The sequence below is a fragment of the Pelobates fuscus genome, chromosome 2, assembly GCF_036172605.1.
Source record: "Pelobates fuscus isolate aPelFus1 chromosome 2, aPelFus1.pri, whole genome shotgun sequence".
NCBI lineage: Eukaryota > Metazoa > Chordata > Amphibia > Anura > Pelobatidae > Pelobates > Pelobates fuscus.
In genome coordinates this window covers 298,450,040-298,475,056 of record NC_086318.1, presented here as the reverse complement: position 1 = coordinate 298,475,056, position 25,017 = coordinate 298,450,040, and the positions used below count along the sequence as shown (strand labels likewise).

The 25,017-nt window shown below is 40.1% G+C and overlaps 1 protein-coding gene across 2 annotated transcripts in view; it reads right to left on the bottom strand.

The window, feature by feature from the left end:
- Window positions 1-25,017, bottom strand: part of TBC1D32 (TBC1 domain family member 32) — a 333,094-nt gene that overhangs the window by 27,704 nt on the left and 280,373 nt on the right. For both annotated transcript variants that reach the window (XM_063443466.1, XM_063443467.1), the window contains 4 exons: window positions 23,437-23,552; window positions 20,630-20,784; window positions 13,328-13,468; window positions 5,553-5,741 (listed from right to left, as the gene is read on the bottom strand). In XM_063443466.1, coding sequence (XP_063299536.1) covers window positions 5,553-5,741; window positions 13,328-13,468; window positions 20,630-20,784; window positions 23,437-23,552 — 601 coding nt within the window. The remainder of the gene's footprint in view (window positions 1-5,552; window positions 5,742-13,327; window positions 13,469-20,629; window positions 20,785-23,436; window positions 23,553-25,017) is intronic.

The following is a 25,017-nucleotide window of genomic DNA, read 5'->3' as shown; positions in this document are numbered from 1 at the left end:
ACCCGTTGAGGAATCCATGATGGGGTCCAATGGAACATTGAAATCTTCTCCCAGGACGAGGGCCCCTTCAGAGAAGGTGCTCAGTTTATTCAGTGCACCCCTGAGGAATTGAGCCTGCCGTCTATTAGGCAAATATAAATTAGCGAAGGTGTACAGTGTGCCATCGATGATTCCTTTCACGTATACGAAGCGACCCTGCGTGTCCATTAGGCAGTCCAGGGTCTGGAACCCCAAATCCGCCGCTATCAGGACAGCGACACCCGCCTTTCGTGCCGTTGGGTGATCACTAAAGTAGTTCATCGGGTAGAATTTGTTTCGTAGCTTGGGGGCCGCGTCCTTTCGGAAGTGTGTTTCCTGTAGCATTGCGACTGATATGCGTTGTTTCCTCAGGTCCCGAAGCAGGTGCGTCCGTCGTTCTGGTATGTTCAACCCTCTACAGTTGAGGGTGAGGACACTCAGGGGAGCAGGGTGATATGCATCAGCGTCTCCTTGCCCGTTATTAACATCCATAGCCATAACTATAGCCTCCTTAGCCCCCTCCTCCTGCCCCAGAAAGACCCCCACCAGGCTCTTAGTCCTCCGGCTCAGAGCAGAGACCCAGCAAGGGAGGCAAGACCGGACCGGTTCCGTGACAGAGGAGAGGACGCCAAACAGGGAGGCATGAGCTGAGGAACGGGGATGAGAGAGAGAGGAAATAAGGAGAGAGAACAAAGGAAAAAAACGATAAAGAAAAAGGAAACGATGAATGAGTTGCCTGGTTCAGCAGGCACTAATGTCGAGATCAAAGATGTCTCGGGTATGTCACCTCCTCTACGGAGGTGCCTCGTGCTGCGACAGATTGCGCTGAGGTCCCGCCCCGGTAACCAGACCAGGTAGCAGGACCCTCAGGGCCCTGCCGTACAAAGTGAAGCACGAGTGTGGGTTGAAGTGTGTGGTCTGAACCCAGCCTACAGAGTAAGAAGATGAGAGTCTATGGGCAGAACTTCCAAACCACCCCCCCATCAAAGCAATCAATTATTAGTGTGTAAGGCGATCCATAGCGGCTTTGAACATAAATATGTAACAGTGTAACAGGGATAACATATGTATAACATATAAATACAGTTACGTTTCAGGTCCTCCTTCCCCACTGCCCCCCAATTATGATGCACCCACATTCCCACCTCCCCCGACCTGGTTCGTCACTCCCCCCCCCCACCGGTGCCTTGGTTTCCGGTCGCATATTCTAGGTGTTGTCCAATACTGATGAGATATTTTCGCAGGCTAGTTGCTTAGAGTACATAAACCAGCACTCTGAGCTGGGCAGTGGACATGGAAATAAAGCTGCATGCATGTGCACACTCACACTACAGTTCTTGGTAGTGAAGAGGGGTATTTGCAAAGTTCCCTTAAAGTTACATTCTTTTTTTTTTTTACAATTTACTCTTTATTCTTTTACTGCATAAAAAATAAAAGGGGATACAGAAAGCAAAAAGGGAGGGTACATAGAAATATTAACCCTGTTATCATAATTCACATCACAGGAAACACTGTTATCAGAGAGACAATGCTATCCTAATGCATATCATGAGATATAGTCTTGTGTTTTACTTCTAATAAAGTTAACTTATTTAATATTAACATATTTAACAGTTGAAAAGAAAATTCCTGATCTTCTGTCTCTACTTCTGCTTAAATATTTATTACAGCCTGAGTTTAGCGGCTCTATTTCTATTATAAAAAACAAAAAACAAAAAACAAAAAAAAAACCCACAAAAAAAAAAAAGAAAGAAAAAGACAACATTTTGGCAATTATATTGTTGTTTTTCCTTTCTTATCTTTTTAAATGTTTCAATTTACATCCATTTGCTATGTTGCCTGCTATTATCCTATTTTTTTTAATTTTGCACAGGCATAGTTTTCTTGCTTCCTTTCCCTATTGAAAGTGAATAAGATTGTCGAGTTAGACATTAATTGTTCAAAAAAAAAAAAAAAAAAACATTATCCGAAACCAGTAAGTCTAATTTCTCCCTGTATACTAATTCTTATTATTAGATTCAAGGTAAGTTTGCCACGTTTGGGCTATTTGTGGGCTCAGTTTCCCTATTTTTCTTTGGTTCCACATTAATAATTCATATTCTACTGTTGTCGACATTACTTCCTCAATTTCTTGTAGTGAAGGTAGATCTTTAGACTTCCAATATCTAGCTATTAATATAGACCCTGTGCCCAGTAAAAGAAATATAATTTTCTTGATTATTTTAGTAGTGTTTATTGGGAGTAATCGCAGCAATATTGTTTTTGGGTCATGAGGTATTTGCTGATTTGTGGTTTGTTTTACTATTTTTTCAATCTTCTTCCAGAATATATTCACCTTTTTACATGTCCACCAGACATGCAACATAGTGCCTCTATCTGTGTCGCAACGCCAACACCTGTCTGGTGAGTCCGGGAAGATAGTGTGCAGACGGGCTGGAACCATGTACCACCTGTACATTATCTTCCTTGTTACTTCTAAGTGCGCAGTGCTAGTAGTTAGTCCAGAATGTGCGTTAAAAATATATTCCCATTCCCTTATTGGAATATTCTGTTGGAGATCTTCTTAAAGTTACATTCTAAGCACCAGAACTACAGCTTAAAGGGACACTATTGTCACCAAGACAGCTTTAGTCAAATGAAGCTCAACCCTCTGTCATTTATGAGTTAAATAACAAATTGTTTCATTTTAAGTCAGGTGTAACTTTAGAAGTTTTTGACTCTTGCTCTGTAAATTTAACTTTAATCACACACAATAGGATCCTGTAGGGTCTAGCAAGCTATTAACAGAGAAGGAAATAAATTCTAAAGGAAGTGTAAACATTAGATGTCTCATTAGAAGTGTTTAGGAAGGCTGTGCAAGTGATATGCACAAAGTGATTTGACTCCTATATTGAGCAGTGAGACTGCATGGGCATGATCTATACGCCAAAATTACTTAATTAAGCTAAACTTCTTTTGGTGACTGTAGTGTCCATTTAATGTGAAATACTGTCCCTAGCCACCACCCAATTAAAAAAACAAACAAAAAAAAAAAAAACATTGGCTATCCCTTCACAAATAATGGGAAGATGAACTGAATACATGTGAAATAAAACAAAAATATTTACCTTTAGAATTAGGCTAAAGTTCTTTTGGTGACTTTAGTGTTCATTTAATGTAAAAACACTGTTCATACAGTATCAGCAATGTTAACAGTCAAAGCCTAGCCATCACCCAATTAAAAAACAAAAAACAAAAAAAACACACCATGGCAACCTGTTTACCAATAATTGATTTTAATATTGTTTTTTGTAATTCTTTCTTTTATTGAGACCATGTTAGAGTTAGTGCATATGTTAAGATGTCAAAAATGCTGTTGGCATGTATACTCCTGAATAAAAGGTCTAATTTGTTATGTAAATTAAACATGCTGTTGGATGGTTCCTTCACAGCCTCTGGATAACTCACAGAAATCTCCCAGAACATGATTGTCGGAACAGCGGTACTCCAAACTTTCCACTCTCCTAGCCAGTGGCATCGCTAGGGGGGGATCAGAGGGGCCATGGCCCCCCTAAAGCATGCCGTGCCCTCCCTTGTCCCCCCCCCAACTGCCGGTGCTGTGTCAAGGGCCGGCCTTAGGGTTGAGCTCACGCAGCTCGGCTACCCGGGTGGAGGATTTCATTTTTCTCCAACCTGCATTATTAAAAAAAAAACACGTGGGGGTAGGGGTGGGGCTTACCATGTGGTGGAGGTGTGGCTAAAAGATGGCAGAGGCGGAGCTAAATGACAGTGGGGTGACATGCCAGGTGACTGCTGCACAGTAAGGGGAAAGCAGGAAGGAGTATCTACTTCCCCAACATCCAGACTCCAATAATGGAAATAATCCCCCTTTCCAAGTTCCAACTCATAATGGACAGCGATAACTGTGTGTGTGTGACTGTAACTGTATGTGTGACTGTAACTGTATGTGTGTGTGTCTAATTATATGTGTGACTGTAACTGTGTGTGTCACTGTCTGCCTCTATGTGTGTGTGACTGTCTGCCTGTGTGTGTGTGAATGCGTGCGTGTCTGCGACTGTCTGCCTGTGTGTGTGTGTTATTTTTAGCACAGGGCCCTGGCTGTATCAATCCCAAAGTCCCCGGTGATTCCTCTTGCCATGGAGGACGCAGTTTACAGGATTACAGCTCCCTTGCCGCCTCTGATGTGCTGACAGCTGCCCGTCTCATAGTGTCACGATTCGCACCGTGCCATCCAAACAGCCAGGAGTGGCTGTTTCACAAGTGCCACTACATACAAAACTATTGAGCAACATTTAAGATCTGTCATAATCTGTAAAACATGTGAAACTCCTTTTTTCTCCCTTGTCTTTGAGACAAAACTTTCCTCTCCATCTCTGGTATACCAGGATAGAGGAACTCAAATCATTGGAAGAGATGATGTTTAGCTCACAGAGACGAACAACAACTTATAAATAACTCTGGTCTCGCTATATACTTACCACTTCAGCCCATGGCTTCAAACTCTTGCTAACTCAATCACAATAGACACCCATAACTTTGACTGATGACACTTGACAAGTAACAACTTTGAAAGCAGAATTTATGTTTATATGCCAAATGCATTATTTTACTTACATGCTCTGGGTTATACATGCTTTAAGAGATAACTCCATCTTACTACCCCAAACTTTCATATCTATGTAACCCAATATGTTGTTATTTCTTCCTTTCTGTTATATTTCCATTCTCTGCATTAAACATATGTACTGTATACTTTGCAAGCTGTATTAAACATGTGTAGTTATTATACACTCTAATTATTGTTTATTTGGTATTACCGAAATACCTATTCCACTTTGACAACTGTAAGATTTAATAAAAAAATGTGAATTACAAAAAATAAATAAAAAAAAAATAAAAGCAAAAGATATGCCCCAAAACACCCCAAAGACGCTATGAAACATATCTACTGACAGGTAAACTGTATAAAAGGTAGTCAAACCAATGTATAGTATATAAAAAATAATAATAATTAATACCATGCCTAATCAAGTGCATAAAAAGGGAATAAAGGCAAAGATGAAACCAAAGCAGCTGGTTCATGTTGAACTCATCAAGATAGTGTGTACAGATTATCACATGGGTGCATGATTATGTGGCATAACAGTAAAACACGCAGTAAAGGAGTGCCTTGCATCAAAATAGCAACAAATTAGCAGGGGTGAGCATGTAGGGCAGAGAGACACAGATACCATGACAAGATCAAATTGTTAAATTAGTGATACAAATATGAAGTGCAAATAAGGGACAAGGTAGGCTGGCAAACCACTCTATGATTGGGGGGAAATGGTGTAAAATGTAATAAAAGTTTTAAAATAAATATATATGGATGATGTGCAAAGTCAAAACCAGTCAAAAAGGGCATCATCCAAAGAAGAGAGGAGATGAAAAGAAGATGCAGAAAACAGAAAGAAAGACGAAGACAATGGGAAGAAACAATAATAATTGATTTTTAAAAATGTGAAAACTATATATATTTTAATGAAATAACTTACTTTCAAGTAAACTTGTAGATCCTGAGTTTGTGTGTGTTGAAGAATTTCTTGTTGTAGGTGTTTGAATATGGCTAAACATATGTATACCTGATAATCAGGTCCAAGAAGGATACACACAGCAATATAATGACAAATCTCAAGCCAATCTAAGTAGTTCCAGAAACACTGACTTAGCCAATGCTGACAGATCTGTAAATAAAAAAAAATAATTTAGAAAAACCTTTTTGCAGAGGAAATTACCCGAGCACATAAATGCATTATATATAAAAAGGTAAAACGTTAAATGCCACAGCAACAAAAAAGCAAAGAAATATTTTGTCTAATAATTTTAACAATCAAAAATGTGATGGAACTGTCCAAAGACAAACTGCCCTCTTCTCAAATGTCACCTGAACAGTTTACAAATAATATGTGGTTCTTATCAAAGTGGTTTGTTCTCATGTTTTACCCTAAAAAAAACCCATAAAAAATAAGCTGCTTCTCTCTGCACAGGACACTAATCGTCAATTAGGGGCACAAATCAATATTTAATACTAAATAAATGTTATTGTATGGGACAATTAGCAGCCACATCTATCTTTATTACTCTAAAATGGATGGCTGAATAAAAAATAAAAAAAGATAATTGTTTTCCCCCTTCACTTGAACATTGTAAAGATAATTTATTGATGTTCCTTACTCCCACAAGTAAAATAAGATCATATACATTATTAATAATTTATTTACAAATAAGTAATATAGTTGAACTGTAAAGGACACTGGTGCTTGAAGAAAGTGATCTGTGCAGTCAATATCCTTTTATACTCTGCCCTAAAAGAGGGAACATAGACACGAAAAATAATGTACACACCAACCAAGGTAACCTCTTAGGTGTGTCCTACATTAACCATTCACCTTGCTACCTTAGGCTTCTGGCAAAGATATCTCTAATGAGACATGCATATTAACCCTTAATAGGTAACGCATAGGATGGGCATTAGCATTGTAACATAGCTGAGTGATACAAGAGTGAATAGAAATACAAAAAAACAAGTCCTGTGCTCAAACTCCCACTACTCTTGGGTGCAGTGGCGTACACACAACCCATGGGGCTGGGGCCACAACACATGGCGGCGGGCACCTGGTCGCAGGGCTGTGACCGCGGTATGTACGCCAGTGCATGCATAAACACATACACTTAACCCCTTAAGGACACATGACATGTGTGACATGTCATGATTCCCTTTTATTCCAGAAGTTTGGTCCTTAAGGGGTTAAAGGACCACTACAGATACCCAGATCACATCAGCTCAATTAAGTGGTCTGGGTGCCAGGTCTCTCTAGTTTTAACTCTGCAGCTGAAAACAAAGCAGTTTCAGAGAAACTGCTATGTTCCACTGAGGGTTAATCCAGCCTCTAGTGGCTGTCTCATTGACAGCCGCTAGAGGAGCTTCCGCGATTCTCACTGTGAAAATATCAGTGAGAAGACGCTGAATGTCCATGGGAAAGCATTGAGTAATGCTTTCCTATGGGCGGTTTGAATGCGCGCGTGGCTCTTGCCACGCATGCGCATTCGGAGCTGAGAGGCGGATCGGGGTGGAGAGATCCCCAACGCCAAGGGAGTCTGGCGCTGGAGAAAGGTAAGAGCTTAACACACACTCTCTCATGAACAGACGCACACATTTACTGACAGACACACACTCAGTCACAGACATAGATACACACTCACTGACAGACAGAAACACACTCACTAACAGACGCACACAAACACACTCAGTAACAGACACACACAGAGACACACACAGTAACACACTCACTGACACACTCACACACACACACACACTCTCTAACACTAACACACACACACTCACTCACTCACAGATGTTTTTTTTTTTTTAATTTAATCCCCACAGCCTTACTTGTGGAAGAGCCTCGGGGGGCCCTGAGGTGGCAGGCTCCTGGGCCCCTCAGGAGAAGAGGCTGGCCCAGTGGGTACATACCTGGCAGGGCAGCCGGGCCCCCTGGTGAGCTGGGCAAGGTCGCAGCCGCGACCCCTGCGACACCGGTATGTACGCCACTGCTTGGGTGGCAGCAACAACCATAGTACACATCAATATATACAGTAAAAAACAAAAACCTTGACTTGGCAGGTGGGTATTCCCTCTAATGGCCATTGGAGAAACTAAATAACCTCCATTTGTTTAAATATACACAGGGATTTGGGAAAGAGCGCAGGTAACTTTTTTTCTTACAGCACAGATTTATCAGGTTGGAACAAAAAATTGGTGAAAGGCTAGAAAAGGAACCAGACAAGGCACAGAAAAGTGAATGATAAGAGCACTGCTAAAGCGGCTCTGTCACCTCCTTGGGACTTTGCAAATTCATCAAATTCCCCCAAGAGGTGGCCTGGGGATGCAGCTATGGTAAGCATGACTTACCCGATGCTGTCCCCCATGGGTACAACACTTATGTCTGTTGCCTCCATGGATATTAGAGCCTTGGAGGTGACTATCAGATGCCCTACTAGTTTACATTTAAAGGAACTCACAGAGAAGTCTGTGTGCATGTACGTCTACTCTTACCTGCCTGCTATACAACTGCTTCAGGTGGATAAGTGAATAGAAAAGCCTGCAATTCCTCACATAGAGGTCAAAAACAGCTAAAGTGGGTGCTGTGTAAAGAATGTGAAAATGCAGCCAACAAATAATAATAATAATAAGGTTGGAAAAGGCTGGAATACCGCCAACCAATTAATTGTGCTTGCAATATATGTATTGGGATAATTAAAGAGGCAGACAGCCTGCATGAATATGATTGGTCTACTTCAAGCCTCATCAGACCCAAGGAGAGGGTCTATATGACATTTAAAAATGGTAGATTCCTGGGACTGACTCACAGCTGACTGAAGAAGCTCAGAAGAGAGTGAAACTCGATTTGGCTGATACATGATCTCTTTATACAAGTGTGGGTAATATTTAATGGTTTTAATTTACTGTTTTTATTCTTTTTTCGTTAATACATTTATTAGCATTTTTAAGAGTCCTATGAAGCCTGAGTAATCTTCATTAGGGGAGGGGCCAACCTCTTTATAGTGGTACTATACCAGTATACCTTAGAGCCGGGAGTTTAGGGTCTAAATAAAGTGACCTCAACACCTACCTAATAATTTTATTGGTTTTATATTGAAAATATTACACAATGGTGGCCTCTCTCTCTTCTATTTTACCAGAGAGAACATCTTTATGAAGGAGTGGTGTGATGCTGCCCTAAGAGCATTACAGCCTTATATATGGAACAAATATATATATAGGCTCCATTACATGTGAGTGGTCGACCTTCTAAAGATATATTTAAATAGTATTACCATCTGCACCATATTTAGTATTTTCACTTTTGTTTTCAATGTACTAGATAATTTTCTGTGCATATTAAAACATACTTGGGGTAAGTTCCACCAGAGGCATAAGTATATCTTGTGTCATCAGAAGGTGTATAATTTCCTATTCAGTTTACATGACTGATATACATAAAACATAGATAGATGACATTGCTACTTGATGTGCAGTGGCCTGGGGGCGCAGGGGAAGGTAAGTTTTATTTACCTAAAGCAGTCACAGTGATTGCTGCCATCTTTATCTGGTGGATTCCCTACAGCTCCTGGTGCTTCTTCTGCCAGGAACCCACGTTCAATGCTGTACAACACTGATGTCAATGGAGGATTCCACAAGATTGGCAGTGTATTACCTCACAGGTTTTTGGGGTGTGGAGAGGGGTGTTGACAAAGCTATTTTGAGCTGAATTGTGTTGGCATGACACTACTCACATAGCAATAAACCATACTAGAGTAATGCACAATACAAGAAAGCATGCAGAACCAGAAGTGATTTTCCTTAAGCTTCTATCAGATCCACTCATATAAAAGCAGTTTGAGTTAAATGGCTCAGGAACTCAATACAAGGTACAGTTTCCCTTATGAACTATTAATTTAACCTTTTTAGATTTAGCTTGCAAGAGAAACCTCTCTGTCATTTGACTCACGTTAACATAAGGTTTTGATGGTAAATACTGGAGATATAAACCATATAGTCCAACTAACCAAAATCAGAATTGAATCCTATGAGGTGGTTTAAGGGAATATGAATAATATCCAAGAAGTAGACAACATTAAATGGGAGGAGTAGTAATGTACAATACTGACATGCATATAAAAGAATTATATGTTAACAGAGAATCCTTACATTATACAGCTGAGTGTTTTTTTTGTGGAATAATAATAATGGATGAATGAACTTGTGATTTCATTAAAAGGCTAGACACAGCAAGATTGGTACTGGCACTTGAATAACATAAGTTCGCATTAAAGAAAGCTTTATTTGAGAAATAGCTGAAAAAGTTATTTTAATTCCCACAGCATGTAATTCAAAAAATTTAGCTGCATTCAAAGTTAATTGAAGAGTTACATTAATATACTTTCAATGGTGGTTCTCAGCATGACTGGTACAGTGAAAAGAATTAGCCGTGGGTGATCTAGATTAAAATGCCAGCTACCTGCATTACTATATTTATATATAAAAGTAGACTGCAAAAATAAACTTTGATTGCAACTAACTTTATTATATACCCCTATGCTCGTAGATTTTATTAAAAATCAACAACCATTATTTCACTTTGGTAACTTAATAAAGTATAAGCATCCATATGAAAAGTGTGGACTATTTTCTTGGATCTTAAAGGGACACTATAGTCTCCAGAACAACTACAGCTTATTGCATTTGTTTAGGTAAGTAGAATCATTTTCTTCAGGCTTTTTCCTGTAACCACTGTCTTTTCAGAGAAAATGCAGTGTTTACATTACAGTCTAGTGATAACTCCACGGGCCACTCCTCAGATGGCAGCTAGCGGTGCTTCCTGTGGCAGTGCTGCAGAATAAACAGCACTGTCATTCAGTGTCTCCACCCTCTGCATGCAGACACTGAACTTTCCTCATAGCGATGCATTGATTCAATTAGTCTCTATGAGGAGATGCTGATTGGCCAGGGCTGTGTTTGACTTGTGCTGGCTCTGCCCCTGATCTGCCTCCTTGACAATCTCAGCCAATGCTATGGGGAAGCATTGTGATTGGCTCAGACCACCACTTCTGATTATGTCAGCAGACAGAGGTAGCTCAGGGGCAGATGCAGCAGCTTTAGACTTGAATACAAGTAAGATTGTACTATATTTAGGGAGGCAAGGGGAGGGGGGGGTAGATGATGGTTTTAACACTATAAGGTCAGGAATAAATTTTTAAATAAATAATTTGCTTATATATTTAATTTAAACCTACAAAGTGTTGCCAACACTTTAACCATTCAGTCTTATTTTAAGAAGTCTACATATAAGTGTTAAAATAGACCTAAATAGCAGAGGTAATTCGGTGCCCCCGTTACCCCCACTAAGTATTACTCTAGTCAATTTACAACCGAATTTCCAGATGAAGACCAATATAGTCTGGCTGGAGACATTTCCCAGCACTCAAATTTGGCCCTAGTTTAATGTTTTACTATGTTTAAAAAAAAAAAAAAAAAACCTGCCCCTCAAAGATGAAGATCTTTCCTACTCTAAATTAAAGGATTTTACGTTACTCATTTTAAATAACCAGCTAATATAGAAATGTTCAATCAAGATAGTGTAAAAGGGACACTCTAGGTGCCTTTACCACTTTGTCACATTTAAGTGGTTATGGGGCCTGAAATCTTCATGAATTTTCCCTCTGTTCAGTGTTAACCATTTTTGAACAGTTTAATGCTGAATGAGCATCTTGGTAGCCCAGCCCTCTGTGCTACTTGGTCAAAGATGGGAAGTAGCAATAAAGAGTCTCCCCTGAGTGTTCTAAACCTGTCACAGCCGGGTTTTTGGACTATGGCTGGAGACCGGAAAGAGTTTCCTGTGGTTGTATAGAGTCAGGAGCCTCAGTGTTGGCCTGTTGGGAAGGGAACCTAGCCCAGATAGTGAGGTGTTGGGGAGAGTCTGTGCCCATTTTTTGGGGGGGTAAATCTTTATTTTATTGAGGCATTAAGAGTTATGGTACAGAAAAAAGAAATGGAGTTATAACAAATGATCCCAGAACAACATTGCAGTAAAATGCACAATAAAATAATCTCCCGAGTGACAGACCCTTTTTTTTCTGCTTTTTTTCCCCAAAAAACAAGCTTTACAAACATGTCAAAACATCAGTGCTATTAGGCATATAGGGTCGGCTAGACAAGTAGATAAGTAACATGGTTAATGTGTTACAAACTCCCCTTTTCAAGTTAGTTTGCCACAAGTTTTTGGAGGGGACTACTTGCCAGCCTTTTACCCTGTGACTATGGCCTCTGCAACAGAACTGGCTAATTTACTTCAAATAGGCTCTGTTCGTGCAATTGGGACTATGTGGTTAGTTTACAGAACAGCCGCACAAACAGAGACCACGCTAGAGCTTGTTAACACCTATTAACAACTTGGAACGTTTCTCACCACAGTGTTCTAATTGCTCATCTGTGTGGCCGCGATTGCTATGAACAACCACGAGGTGGTGGCCATCTTGTGCGCATGAACGCAGGCAGCGGTGTTTGGGCATGAATCTCATGGAACTCCCAAACACCGCTTTCATCATCGCCTGCGTTCGTTTCTATTCAGCTTAGAAGGGCACTGTTCATGAGATCATTCATCTAGATGAAGGGAACAAGCTCCAGGGTAAGACTATTGACTCCTTCGGTAGTTTGTTCGTTTACAAACTACCCAACTAGACCGGCTGCAAGCCCTGATTCTCTGGAACTGTATTGGGCATGAATCCATGCGTGCAGTTGGTCAAAAAAAAATCCTGAACCCCTGCTCTGATCTGGGTGATTTTTGGATATGTTGTTCACCCAGATCAGGGCTATATGGGGATGTGTTGTATTTTGGGTACGTATTTGGACTAGGTAGGGATAATTAAGTTATAGTATTATCTACCTTAATTGTATCACAGGCAGAGGGGAGGGGTTGTGTACTGTATGTGGGAGTGCCGTTACATTGTTTTGATTGGCTTGTATACTTTGTGTCCTGTGCCCAACAAGGTCCACTTGGGCTTCTCCCTTCCTATGGAATAGCCTGCCTACCGCGCCATCAGACTCTCCCCTCGTCTTGCATCTTCTAACTATTGCACTATGACAAAACATACAGTATAAACTTATACATAGAATTGGACATCAGAAGAAAAAAAAATCCAGTTGCACTGGAAATAAATAAATGCACAAGTATAGAAAGGGACAATGTTTCCTTGTGTCAGAAGAGTTAAAACCCCTTAAGACACTTACCTGAATCCAGCACCTACACTCCTCCCACGCCGACAGATGGTCGCACGCACATATTAGACCTCCCAATAGGAAAGCATTATTCAATGCTTTCCTATGGGGATTCCAGCGACGCTGGAGATCTTCATGCATAGCGTTAGGACATCCAGCGTCGTTTAGACGGCTAAAAGTTTATAAAAACTGCAACAGTTACACTTGCAGCGTTAAGGGTGATGGGAGTTGGCACCCAGACCACTTCAATGGGCTGAAGTGGTTTGGGTGCCTACAGTGTCCTTTTAGGAGATGATTGACCTTGTTGAAATGAACAATTTTGGTGTTAGTAAAATAAATATCACATTGAAGAAGGCATTTAGCATTAACATTAGAGCAATCTTCTACACAGCATATATTTAACAGAGAAAAGATAACATTTCATTATCACTTCTAATCTTGGACTTAATAGTTGCATATAAAGTGAGATACTAAAAATCGCAAAGTCATTACCTGAGAGGGAGTAAACCCAGACATCCGAAAAGCTGAGAAGACAAGTGGAAGCTCTATCTTCATCAGCATCTCAACATAGTGAGCAGTACAAAAATATATTGGATGGATTCCAGACTGTGCAATATCTGAAGATAGGTGCTTCTAAAAGTATAAAATGTATAAATGTGCATATTAAAAAAAACATCATTTAGGGATATACTTGTATTCTACAGTATTATGATGTTTTCAACAAGAAGTGCATTAAAACATTATTTGATTATGCATTGGAGGGTCTTGCAATAACACACTGAACTGCAAGGCTGATTGGTCATGTTACAGTAGCATCCCTAAAATGGTTATCATTGGGATCGTACTCTATTACCATTTTATTCATTGTATGTCTGTCAGGATCGGGTCAGGGATCCAACACGCAGAGTACAAAGAGTAGCAGATACGTATACCGGTCCTTAGAATGGCCGGACTTAACGTATAACTACGATAGAATGGTCAGAGACAAGCCGAGGTCGAGGGAACGAGAAGACAGGTAAGCGAGAGACAAGCCGGGTCAAGGATAACAGAAAGACAGGAGAGTAAATACCAAAGCCGGATAAGAACCAAAAGGCAAGAGAATAACAAAGCACTGTGTGACTAGGCGGACTAGAACCACGACAGGGCAATGAGTAAATGAGAGAGCCACTGTTAAGTATCCTGGTTAGGGAGAGAAGGCACGCCTCCGGCGAGTCCTGATTCGTCTCCAGAGATTTGAGTGACAGGACGTTCCGGGTTGGCGTCATGACGTCGACCTCCGGTCCTCCTGCTATAAAAGGAAGTGACTCCCTCGCGGCCGGCGTTTGCAAGACCGGGTGAACCGCGAGGAACCGAGGAGACATGCCGTCCGGACGGATAAACTTCTAAGTCTCTACCTCTCTCAGAGGTAGAGGCTTCAGGTACCCTGACAGTACCCCCCCTCTCAGATACGCCCACCGGGCGGAAGGAGCCGGGGCGAGATGGAAAGCGGGAGTGAAATGCCCTGCGAAGGCGAGGAGCATGAACATCCTCTTGTGGTACCCAACTCCTCTCCTCAGGACCATAACCCTTCCAGTCAACCAAATATTGTACTCTCCCCCGGGAGACACGAGAATCAATAATGGAGTTAACCTCATACTCCTCCTGACCCTCCACCTGAACAGGGCGCGGAGGGGCGATTGTGGAGGAGAATCTGTTACAGATTAGAGGTTTCAGCAATGACACGTGAAAGGAGTTCGGGATGCGTAAAGTAGCTGGGAGAGCTAGACGATACGCCACTGGGTTAATTCGAGTCAAGATCCTGTAGGGACCAATATAACGAGGAGCGAATTTCATGGAAGGAACTTTAAGGCGAATATTCCTAGTACTCAACCAAACTCTATCGCCTGGAACGAAATTCGGAGCCGCCCTTCTACGTTTGTCAGCATGTTTCATAACCAGCATAGAATTGTGTAGAAGAATCTGTCGAGTCTGATCCCACAACTTCCTCAAATTGGCCACATGGACATCAACCGACGGCACTCCTTGGGAAGAAGAAACCGAGGGAAGAATAGATGGATGAAAGCCATAGTTCATGAAGAAGGGGCTTGAATGCGTAGAGTCACAAACGAGATTGTTGTGCGCAAACTCCGCCCAAGGAATCAAACCGACCCAATCGTCCTGGTGTTCGGAAACAAAACAACGTAAGTACTGCTCAATCTTCTGGTTGGTTCGTTCGGCAGCTCCGTTAGACTGAGGATGATAGGCGGAAGAAAAATTCAGTTTGATGCCTAATTGAGAACAGAATGATCTCCAAAAACGTGAAACAAATTGGGAGCCTCTATCAGAAGTGATCTCCGAAGGAATCCCATGCAAGCGAAAAATCTCTTTAGCAAATATCTCCGCCAATTCAGGAGAAGTCGGAAGTTTAGGCAAAGGTACGAAATGTGCCATCTTGGTAAACCTATCGACTACGGTGAGGATAACAGTGTGCCTTTTAGAAACAGGCAAATCCACAATAAAGTCCATTGCCACACAGGACCAAGGTTTATCAGGAATTTCCAGAGGTTGTAGAAGACCACAAGGAAGCGAATGCGGTAGTTTAGTTTTAGTACAGACCTCACAAACTCCGATAAAATCCTTAATATCCTTCCGTAACGAAGGCCACCAGAAATCTTTGGAGATCAAAGAATACGTCTTGCGAACACCCGGATGACCAGCCACCTTACTCTCGTGAAGACACTGTAAGAGCTCCAGTTGGAGTTCAGGAGGAACGAAATGTCTGGAAGCAGGAGTCAATCTAGGTGCCAGATGCTGCAAGCTCCTTATCTGCTCAAGTAGCGGAGAGTGGACTTTGAGAGTAGTGTTAGCGATAATGTTACACTTGGGTACTATAGAGGACAAAACCGGCTCAGATATGGCAGCAGGTTCATATTGGCGAGACAAGGCATCGGCTTTAGAATTCTTAGAACCTGGCCTATATGTGAGTACGTAGTTGAAGTGAGTGAGGAATATGGACCAACGAGCCTGTCTAGATGATAGTCGTTTAGCCTCTCCAATATAGGATAAGTTTTTATGATCTGTCAAAATAGTAACAGGATGCAAAGTACCCTCCAATAAATGTCTCCACTCCTTTAAGGCCATTATAACCGCTAGGAGTTCCCTGTCACCAATGTCATATCTGCTTTCAGTACCTGACAATTTTTTGGAAAAGTATCCACAAGGATGTAATGGTTTATCTACACCCAACCTTTGGGACAGAACGGCACCTATACCTGTCTCAGAAGCGTCAACTTCGAGTAGGAAAGGTAGTGTAGTATCAGGGTGAACTAAAATTGGTGCGGAAGCAAACAGCTCCTTGAGTGTCTTAAAAGCCAGAAATGCTTCAGTAGACCAATTCTTAGTATCAGCCCCTTGTTTGGTCATATTGGTGATGGGAGCAATGATAGAGGAGTATCCCTTAATGAAACGTCTGTAGTAATTGGAGAAACCAATAAATCTCTGGATAGCCTTGAGACCCTTAGGTAAAGGCCAATCTAATATGGATTGGAGCTTCTCCGGATCCATTTCAAACCCCTCTCCAGAAATCACGTAACCAAGAAAGGTAGTTTGGGATTGGTCAAAGCTGCATTTCTCTAATTTGCAGTATAAGCCATGCTGAAGAAGTTTGTGTAAAACCCTTCTGACTTGTCCGTGGTGAGTTTCAATATCCCTGGAATGTATAAGTATATCATCAAGGTATACAATCACACAGTCATCTTGAAACTCCCTAAGAACCTCATTAATAAGGTCCTGAAATACCGCCGGGGCATTGCAGAGACCAAAAGGCATTACAGTATACTCATAGTGGCCATATCGAGTATTGAATGCAGTTTTCCACTCGTCTCCGTCGTGAATTCTCACCAAATTATAAGCACCTCTAAGGTCTAACTTAGTGAAAATCTTAGAACTTTTTAATCGATCAAAAAGCTCGGTGATCAAGGGAATCGGATATACATTTCTAATGGTTATCTTGTTAAGACCTCGGTAGTCAATGCAGGGTCTTAAAGAACCATCCTTCTTTTTAACAAAAAAAAATCCAGCCCCAGCAGGAGAGGAGGATCTTCTAATGAACCCCTTGTCTAGGTTTTCACGAATATACTCCTCTAGAACTAAGTTTTCATTCGTAGACAAAGGGTATACATGACCCCTGGGGGGCATAGTACCAGAAAGTAAATTAATTTTGCAATCAAAAGGCCTATGTGGTGGTAAGGTATCAGCCTTTCCTTTGTCAAATACTGCCTTTAAATCTTGATACAAGAACGGTATCTGTACTTTGGTAGAGTCGGTAGCGTTATTAAGTGAGTTGACACTACAAAGAGGTGACACTTTCTTTAAACAATTCTCTTGACAATCCTGACCCCACAAAACTATTTCCCCTGATCTCCAATCTATAACGGGGTTATGTCTCTTAAGCCAGGAGTATCCCAAGACTATGGGAACAGAAGGAGATGAAATGAGTAGTAGGGATATTTCCTCCTTGTGTAGAATACCAGTAGTTAAGTAAAGAGGTGTGGTCTCCCGGAAAATCACCGGCTCAACTAAAGGTCTACCATCAATGGCCTCAACAGCCAAGGGTGTCTTCCTTAACTGGGATGGGATAGTGTGTTTGGTGAGAAACTTTTGGTCGATAAAACTCTCAGCAGCGCCGGAGTCTATCAATGCCATAGTCTCTAAAGTTCCCTTTTCCCAAGTTAAAGAGACCGGTAATAGGAGTCTATGTTCTTTGTAGTTATGAGTAGAGGACAAAATCGAAACACCCAAGGTCTGTCCTCTAGAGAAACTTAGGTGCGAGCGTTTCCCGGACGACTGGGACAGCTCAAACGTACATGACCTCTGGCCCCACAATACATACACAGTCCCTCCCTTCTCCTGTACTGTCTCTCCTCCTCTGAGAGACGAGTAAGGCCTAACTGCATAGGTTCTGAAACCTGTGGAGTTTTGGTTTCAGAAATTTGAAATGATGGTGCTAGTCTAAAGGAAGATTTACCGGTTCTATCTCGAGTATTCTGCCTCTCCCTTAGACGTTCGTCAATACGAGAGATAAAGGAAATTAAGTCTTCCAGGTTCTCGGGAAGCTCTCTTGTCGCTACCTCATCAAGTATTACATCGGATAATCCATTTAAAAATACGTCTATATAGGCCTGTTCATTCCATTTTACCTCTGCCGCCAAAGACCTGAACTCTAGTGCGTAATCCAAAAGTGTTTGGTTGTCTTGTCTAAGGCGCAACAGTAATCTGGCTGCATTGACCCTCCTGCCAGGGGGATCAAAAGTTCATTTAAAAGCAGCTACAAAGGCATTATAGTTATAGACTAATGGATTATCATTCTCCCACAACGGATTAGCCCATCTCAGAGCTTTCTCAATGAGTAAGGTAATAATAAATCCCACTTTTGCCCTATCAGTAGGGTATGAACGGGGCTGTAGCTCGAAATGGATACTGATCTGGTTCAAAAAGCCACGACACCTCTCAGGAGAACCAGCATAACGTACAGGTGGGGTAACTCGGGAAGAAGCACCTACAGTAGCTACCTCTAGCCCTGAACCCACAGAAGAAGCAGACATATTACGCATCTCCTCAGGTGGATTAATAGGACGAGATAGCAGCGCCTGTAGTGCTAGAGCCATCTGATCCATCCTATGATCCATGGCGTCAAACCTAGGATCAGGAGAACCAAGCTGACAATTTGTACCTGCAGGATCCATGGCCCTGTCGTAATGTCAGGATCGGGTCAGGGATCCAACACGCAGAGTACAAAGAGTAGCAGATACGTATACCGGTCCTTAGAATGGCCGGACTTAACGTATAACTACGATAGAATGGTCAGAGACAAGCCGAGGTCGAGGGAACGAGAAGACAGGTAAGCGAGAGACAAGCCGGGTCAAGGATAACAGAAAGACAGGAGAGTAAATACCAAAGCCGGATCAGAACCAAAAGGCAAGAGAATAACAAAGCACTGTGTGACTAGGCGGACTAGAACCACGACAGGGCAATGAGTAAATGAGAGAGCCACTGTTAAGTATCCTGGTTAGGGAGAGAAGGCACGCCTCCGGCGAGTCCTGATTCGTCTCCAGAGATTTGAGTGACAGGACGTTCCGGGTTGGCGTCATGACGTCGACCTCCGGTCCTCCTGCTATAAAAGGAAGTGACTCCCTCGCGGCCGGCGTTTGCAAGACCGGGTGAACCGCGAGGAACCGAGGAGACATGCCGTCCGGACGGATAAACTTCTAAGTCTCTACCTCTCTCAGAGGTAGAGGCTTCAGGTACCCTGACAATGTCTTGTCTCCTTTTAAATTATTATGTTAATATTTATAAATGACTGTTAAATAGGAGCTTGCAATAAAAATAAAAAAATGGTATAGCACAAATGGTATATAAAAGGGATAGCACACATAAACTAAATTAGTGGTGCCCAAAAAAGTAGATCCCCAGATATTTAAAACTACAGCTTCCATGATGTATTTTTTTTTTCATTTTAAAAGGCATGCAATTGTAGTTTTACAAGATATGGGGTTCTACCTTTTGGGCACCCCTCCAAAGGATCATATCCCATGTAAACTATATAGGTAAGCTTAGCGTCAGTACATTACATGTTGTTAACAAAGCATCAAGAAACAGAGTTGCAATCAATCAGCATTTAACACTATCTTTGAGATGTTTCTTAAATACAAATGGTTGAGAACTTCTTAGGGCAAAATATAAACTCCCAAACGATCTTATTCAATACTATTAAATTACTTGAGAAGGTCTCCAACAAGAGACAAAACTTGTCTGGTTGCCAAAGAAACAGAATGAGCATAACTTCTGGGGCATACTGAAACCAGGAGAGAGATCCTGCAGTGCATGCAAGTCTCAGATTTTCTTTACAGCAGCATTAGATTAATTTTAGGCAATAATTATTTAAGCACATTTTTTAATCTTTAATAAAGCTTGTTATATAGCACTTTTTACATGTGGCGGTGTCCTCTTTTTGATGCCCAATGCAACTGCTCCAAATTTGCAAGGTTAATTCCAGACACAAAGACAAAAGTTAAACAAGAGGTCTCACATCTTTAATCTGTACCGCAAATATTTGGCGTCTAGCAAGTATAAAACCTTTTATAAAGTAAGGACAACCTATATTTTAGTGGGTGTATTATACATTAAGTCCTGCACATAAAAACCGCTCTTTTTTGATACCTATTGCTAATAGCTTAGAAAAACTCAGTACATTTCAGAAATCACTATTGGAGAGAACATTTGTAATTTTTAGAGCTGTTACAACACAAGTTAAAGGTGGACTTTATTAACAGATATCGGACTGCCCTTCAATAAACTTTTTACATGGTTTTAAAATTACCTCATACAGACATTATTGTTATATTGTTTAAAGCCTGCAAGGCAGGTTAGTTGTCTGACATTCTCTGGACCACCAGAGAAAACCAATGATAATTGCTGAGTTGCATATGTGCAAGTGCTTTTGAATTCATGTGCAGAGCTAGTTGACCGTGATTGGTTTCAAATGCTTGATGGAGTGGCAGTTGCAAAACATCCCTTTCTACCTTTGGAACTCATATGCCAAATCACTAAAATTTGCTGTTTAGTTACTAAAATGTATTTTACTAGATCAAGTAAAACACAATATATATATATATATATATATACACACACATACATAGATATACATATATATGTAATTTTACTGAGTAAAACTCTAGTTGTACATGTTCTAGTTAGAACTAAACACATTGTGTGTTATAAATTGTTTTTTCCATACCAAGGTTTAAAATTGCTTACAGAAATGTGAAGTCGTGGCAGCCAAAGATATGCTGAGGCAAGGAGACGGGATAATTTCTGTAGAAATGCTAATGTTTTTCCACTGTCTCCTGACATTATGAGGAAGACAGAAGATGCAAACCAGTCATGACCAGAATATCTTCCTTGCAAATACCCTGGGTGCAAGCAATAGTCAAGGAAAGCTTAGGACTGAATTTAGATTTGTGATGACAGCAAAACATTTGGCATTTCTAAAGTGCTGTGTGTCTCACAGCAAAATACCAGCTGACACTTTTCCAGTATATATTTACTTAATAAATAAGAAAATATAATCAAAAATAAAACCATTATTAAAAAATACTGTGTTATTTTCTGTACTCGACAATCCCAACACATTACTTTTCCCAAATTATATTGGAGAGAGAGAAAAAAAACACAAAAATAAAAAATCTTAACCCCTTAAGGACACATGACATGTGTGACATGTCATGATTCCCTTTTATTCCAGTTGTTTGGTCCTTAAGGGGTTAAAGGCTTATTGGTATTGGATGGAAACAGAGGTTTTAGTACTTCTTCAGGCTGACACTTATATTTACTTCTCCTGCAAATAAGTGTTTTTCTGAGTCACGATTTTATGGGTAGAATTTTCATATATACTGCTCATGAATAATGCCTTTCCTTTGTAGTATGTTTCCCTACAATATAAATTGTCAAGATAAATAAAACTAGTGAACGTTCCCTGTTAAGCGCAAGCTTGTTGAGTAAAGAATGAATAGGAACTCATATTTTTATAGCACAGCCAATTTGTGAAGAGATAAACAATAAACAGTTGTTGATTTAAAGGTTAAAGGAACACTCCAAGCACAGTAACCACTACAGTGCTCTGTAATTAGACAAGCTGTTTGCTAAATGTTTTAAAAATAACCTGGGGAGAGCTGAAAGCTCTATGCTAGCCCAACAGTGCAGAGTTTAGCGCATTGTCTGGGAGCAATCAGTTGAGACTATCATCCAATAAATTGGTCCTCCACGGCATGGATTAGATTAAGAAAGCTAACGGAGAAAGAGCTTCTGGCTATAAAAGGAGATGGTGACTGGCACCGGTGGATCCCAGGTATGTTGTAAAACTGGTAGAAAAAGGTTAGATTACTTACATGGGTGAGGTCCAATGTGCTGTAATGATTATGGTGCTTGGAGTTTTCCATTAATTATCAACTCAAAACACATAGTAGATGAGTAGATTAAAAAAAAAAAAAAAAAAAAGTCTCTAAGTCCTCACAATAAATAAACAAGCTGTTGATTGTCATGATCAAAGGTGAAACTATCAGTGGTACACCAGGGCCTGCAAGAACTAAGGATCCCTAGCTTGCCTAGGAACAATAGGCATGCAATAAAAATCTTGCTTGTAGCTGGCTGCAAGATCTGCTGCTGAGGCTGTGCTGACTAATTTCCATTCCAGTACTCTACATGTAATAAAGGAGCAGGGGTCACAGAGGATCCAACCAGCATGCATTCTGCAGGTTAGTATAGCCCGTGCAAATTGGAAATGGCAAGAACTGGAGCAGGTTGCACAAATGGCTAATATGTTCCTTCCACTACCACCACCAAAATTCTATGGATGTGGTTACGTATACATACAGTTGTGCTCAAAGTTTTCATACCCTGGCAGAAATTGTGAAATGTTGGCATTGATTTTGGAAATATGACTGATAATGCAAAAATATATATTTTTTTTATTAAAAGATAGTGATCATATGAAGACATTTATTATCACATAGTTATTTGGCTCATTTTTAATTAATAATTGCTCCTTTTTAACAGAAATCACCCAAATGGATCTGATCAAAAGTTTACATACCCTTGAATGTTTGGCCTTGTTAAAAACACACAAGGTGACACAGGTTAAAATGGCAATTAAATGTTAATTTGATGACCAAAGACTTTGCATGACCTGGAGGCATTTTGTCATGATGAATGGGCAGCTATACCACCTGCAATATTTGGGGGCCTCATAGACAATGATTACAAAAGACTGCACGCTGTCATTGATGCTAACGGGGGCAATACACAGTAATAAGAACTAAGGATATGCAGACTTTTGAATAGGGGGTCATTTCATTTTTCTCTTTGTTGCCATGTTTTGTTTTATGATTGTGTTATTCTGTTATAACATACAGTTAAATATAAATTCCATAAGAAATAAAATAAAAGTGTTTTGCCTGCTCACTCATGTTTTCTTTAAAATGGTACATATATTACTGATTCTCCAAGGGTACGAAAACTTTTGAGCACAACTGTATGTCAGTATGTTTGTCCCTGAATGACTGGGAGTATGTCTAATAATCTTTATATAACTTTCAACAATGAAGAACAAGAAAATCAAGGAAAAGTATGAACCCAAATTTAAGATAATATAACAAACGTTTGTGCATTTACTTACATATTTACATATTACCTGTGCATATTTCTTAAATTCTATATCATAACATAATTCCCAATAATCAATAATTAGACTACCCCTTCTTGTCTGTTACTGTAGAATGTCAGGGATTGTTACCACAGGTCCATCACTGATGACTGTTAGATTTCTAATTACCATCATATCATAGGAGCCTAACTGTTAAAACAGAAATTATTTTTAAAGGCCCTACAGAGTGGAGAAACCAACAATGAACAAAATTATGAAGACACATACTACCAGTGTGACCTAAAGGTTAATCCCCTAATCATTAGAAGGGCCAGGCTTTCTAGTGATTGCTAACATGAGAATACAAAGGGTCACACTTCTAGACGGTCACGGTATTGATTATATAACATGGTATAAAGGATACGCAATGGAGAATCAGAGACTATCCTTTGTGGTTTCAGGAATTTCTCACATTGTTTCAGAAGTTCAATCAGTTCTTGTTCACTGTTGCCATTCAGACGATTTAGATGGGTACCATAGCTTTAAAAAAATTGAAATATGAAAGCAAACAAAAAGCAAAATAATAATATGATATACAATACACTGCATTCTTTCTGCATATAGCCAATTATAATAGGCAAACAAAGACACATATTTTTTTAAAATTTCTCTGTTCATGCAAGGTGAAGGCAAATAAAATGAAAATTAGTGAAAATTTAAACATACTAAAGTAACCATTTCGTCTGCCTTAATTAATATACTGTAGCTTTAACAATATATTTAATTATTCTCTTACAATGCTGGGTCTGAATAAATTCTATATTCAATTGATCATTTTGAGTTCCAGAAAGCACTTATCTTTGCTCCACTACACACAGAGGTCTATGACAGTAATTGACGGACAGGCGAGGAGCACATTTTTAAAAACATTTTTTTTTTTTTAAATCTATACATTTCCTTGCATTTCTACTAGCATGCTGTATAAAATTAGTTGTTAGCAAGAGAGCAGTAAACAGTCTGACCATGACAGGTACACTTTAAGAAGATTCAAACAACAAAACGCAAAAAAAAACTAAAGTATGTTGTCTGGTTTAATACTTAACCCATGATTCAATACTTGGTATATGCAATTTATCAGCAATTATAACTCTATGTTTTATTTGGTATGGTTCTCTTTATGGTTAACTGGTGAATAACAAGTCTTGCCACAGACTCAAAGTTGGGTTGTGGTCTTTAACAAGAGTAACTCACTAGTGAGCTCAGTGTGAACAATAGAAAGCGCTTCAAGATAAAAGTAGTGAGTTGCTGCTCTTAAACACCCGTGAGGGGATACCTTTCTTCCCTCACCATAAACCTATAACAAAATGATGATTGACAAGATAAAACGTATAATCAGTGGGTGGAGCGCTAAATAGTAGACAGGTAAATAATTGCTTACCCCTTATTGTAAAACTATATAGACCTCGATGTGAGGTAATATGAAAAGAGAAAAAAAATAGAACAAATCTAGTGCAGATGGTACTTAAAAAGTGCTGCATGCAAAGAAAATATAAGTAGACACATTCATAATATTCAGAGCCTGAGGATAAGGCTCTATAATAGCGCAGATGTGCTTTTATAGGCAGCACCCCACCTTCTTGAATTAATGAGGATTTCAAGACAAACAGAACAGGAGATTATATATAACAAGGGGGGTTGGCTGCACTCACCTGAACATGCATAAATGGGGTGCTGCTAGGGGCCAAATTATACAATACACAAGATCCAGCGCACTCACCTATCCACTAAACAGCAACTTCAATGTTGAAAGATTGTATTAGTTTTTTTTAAAAACACTTAATCTAGGCAAAAATAATGGGGGTTTAGTTACACTATATGATTATACATTGCATAAGCCTGCCACAACGTCAATGTACCCCATCTTTGGCAGGTCCTACACTAACAGCCTAATGTCTGCTCTTATGAGATTAACCCACTTACTTGGGGAAACAAATTCCATCTGGGG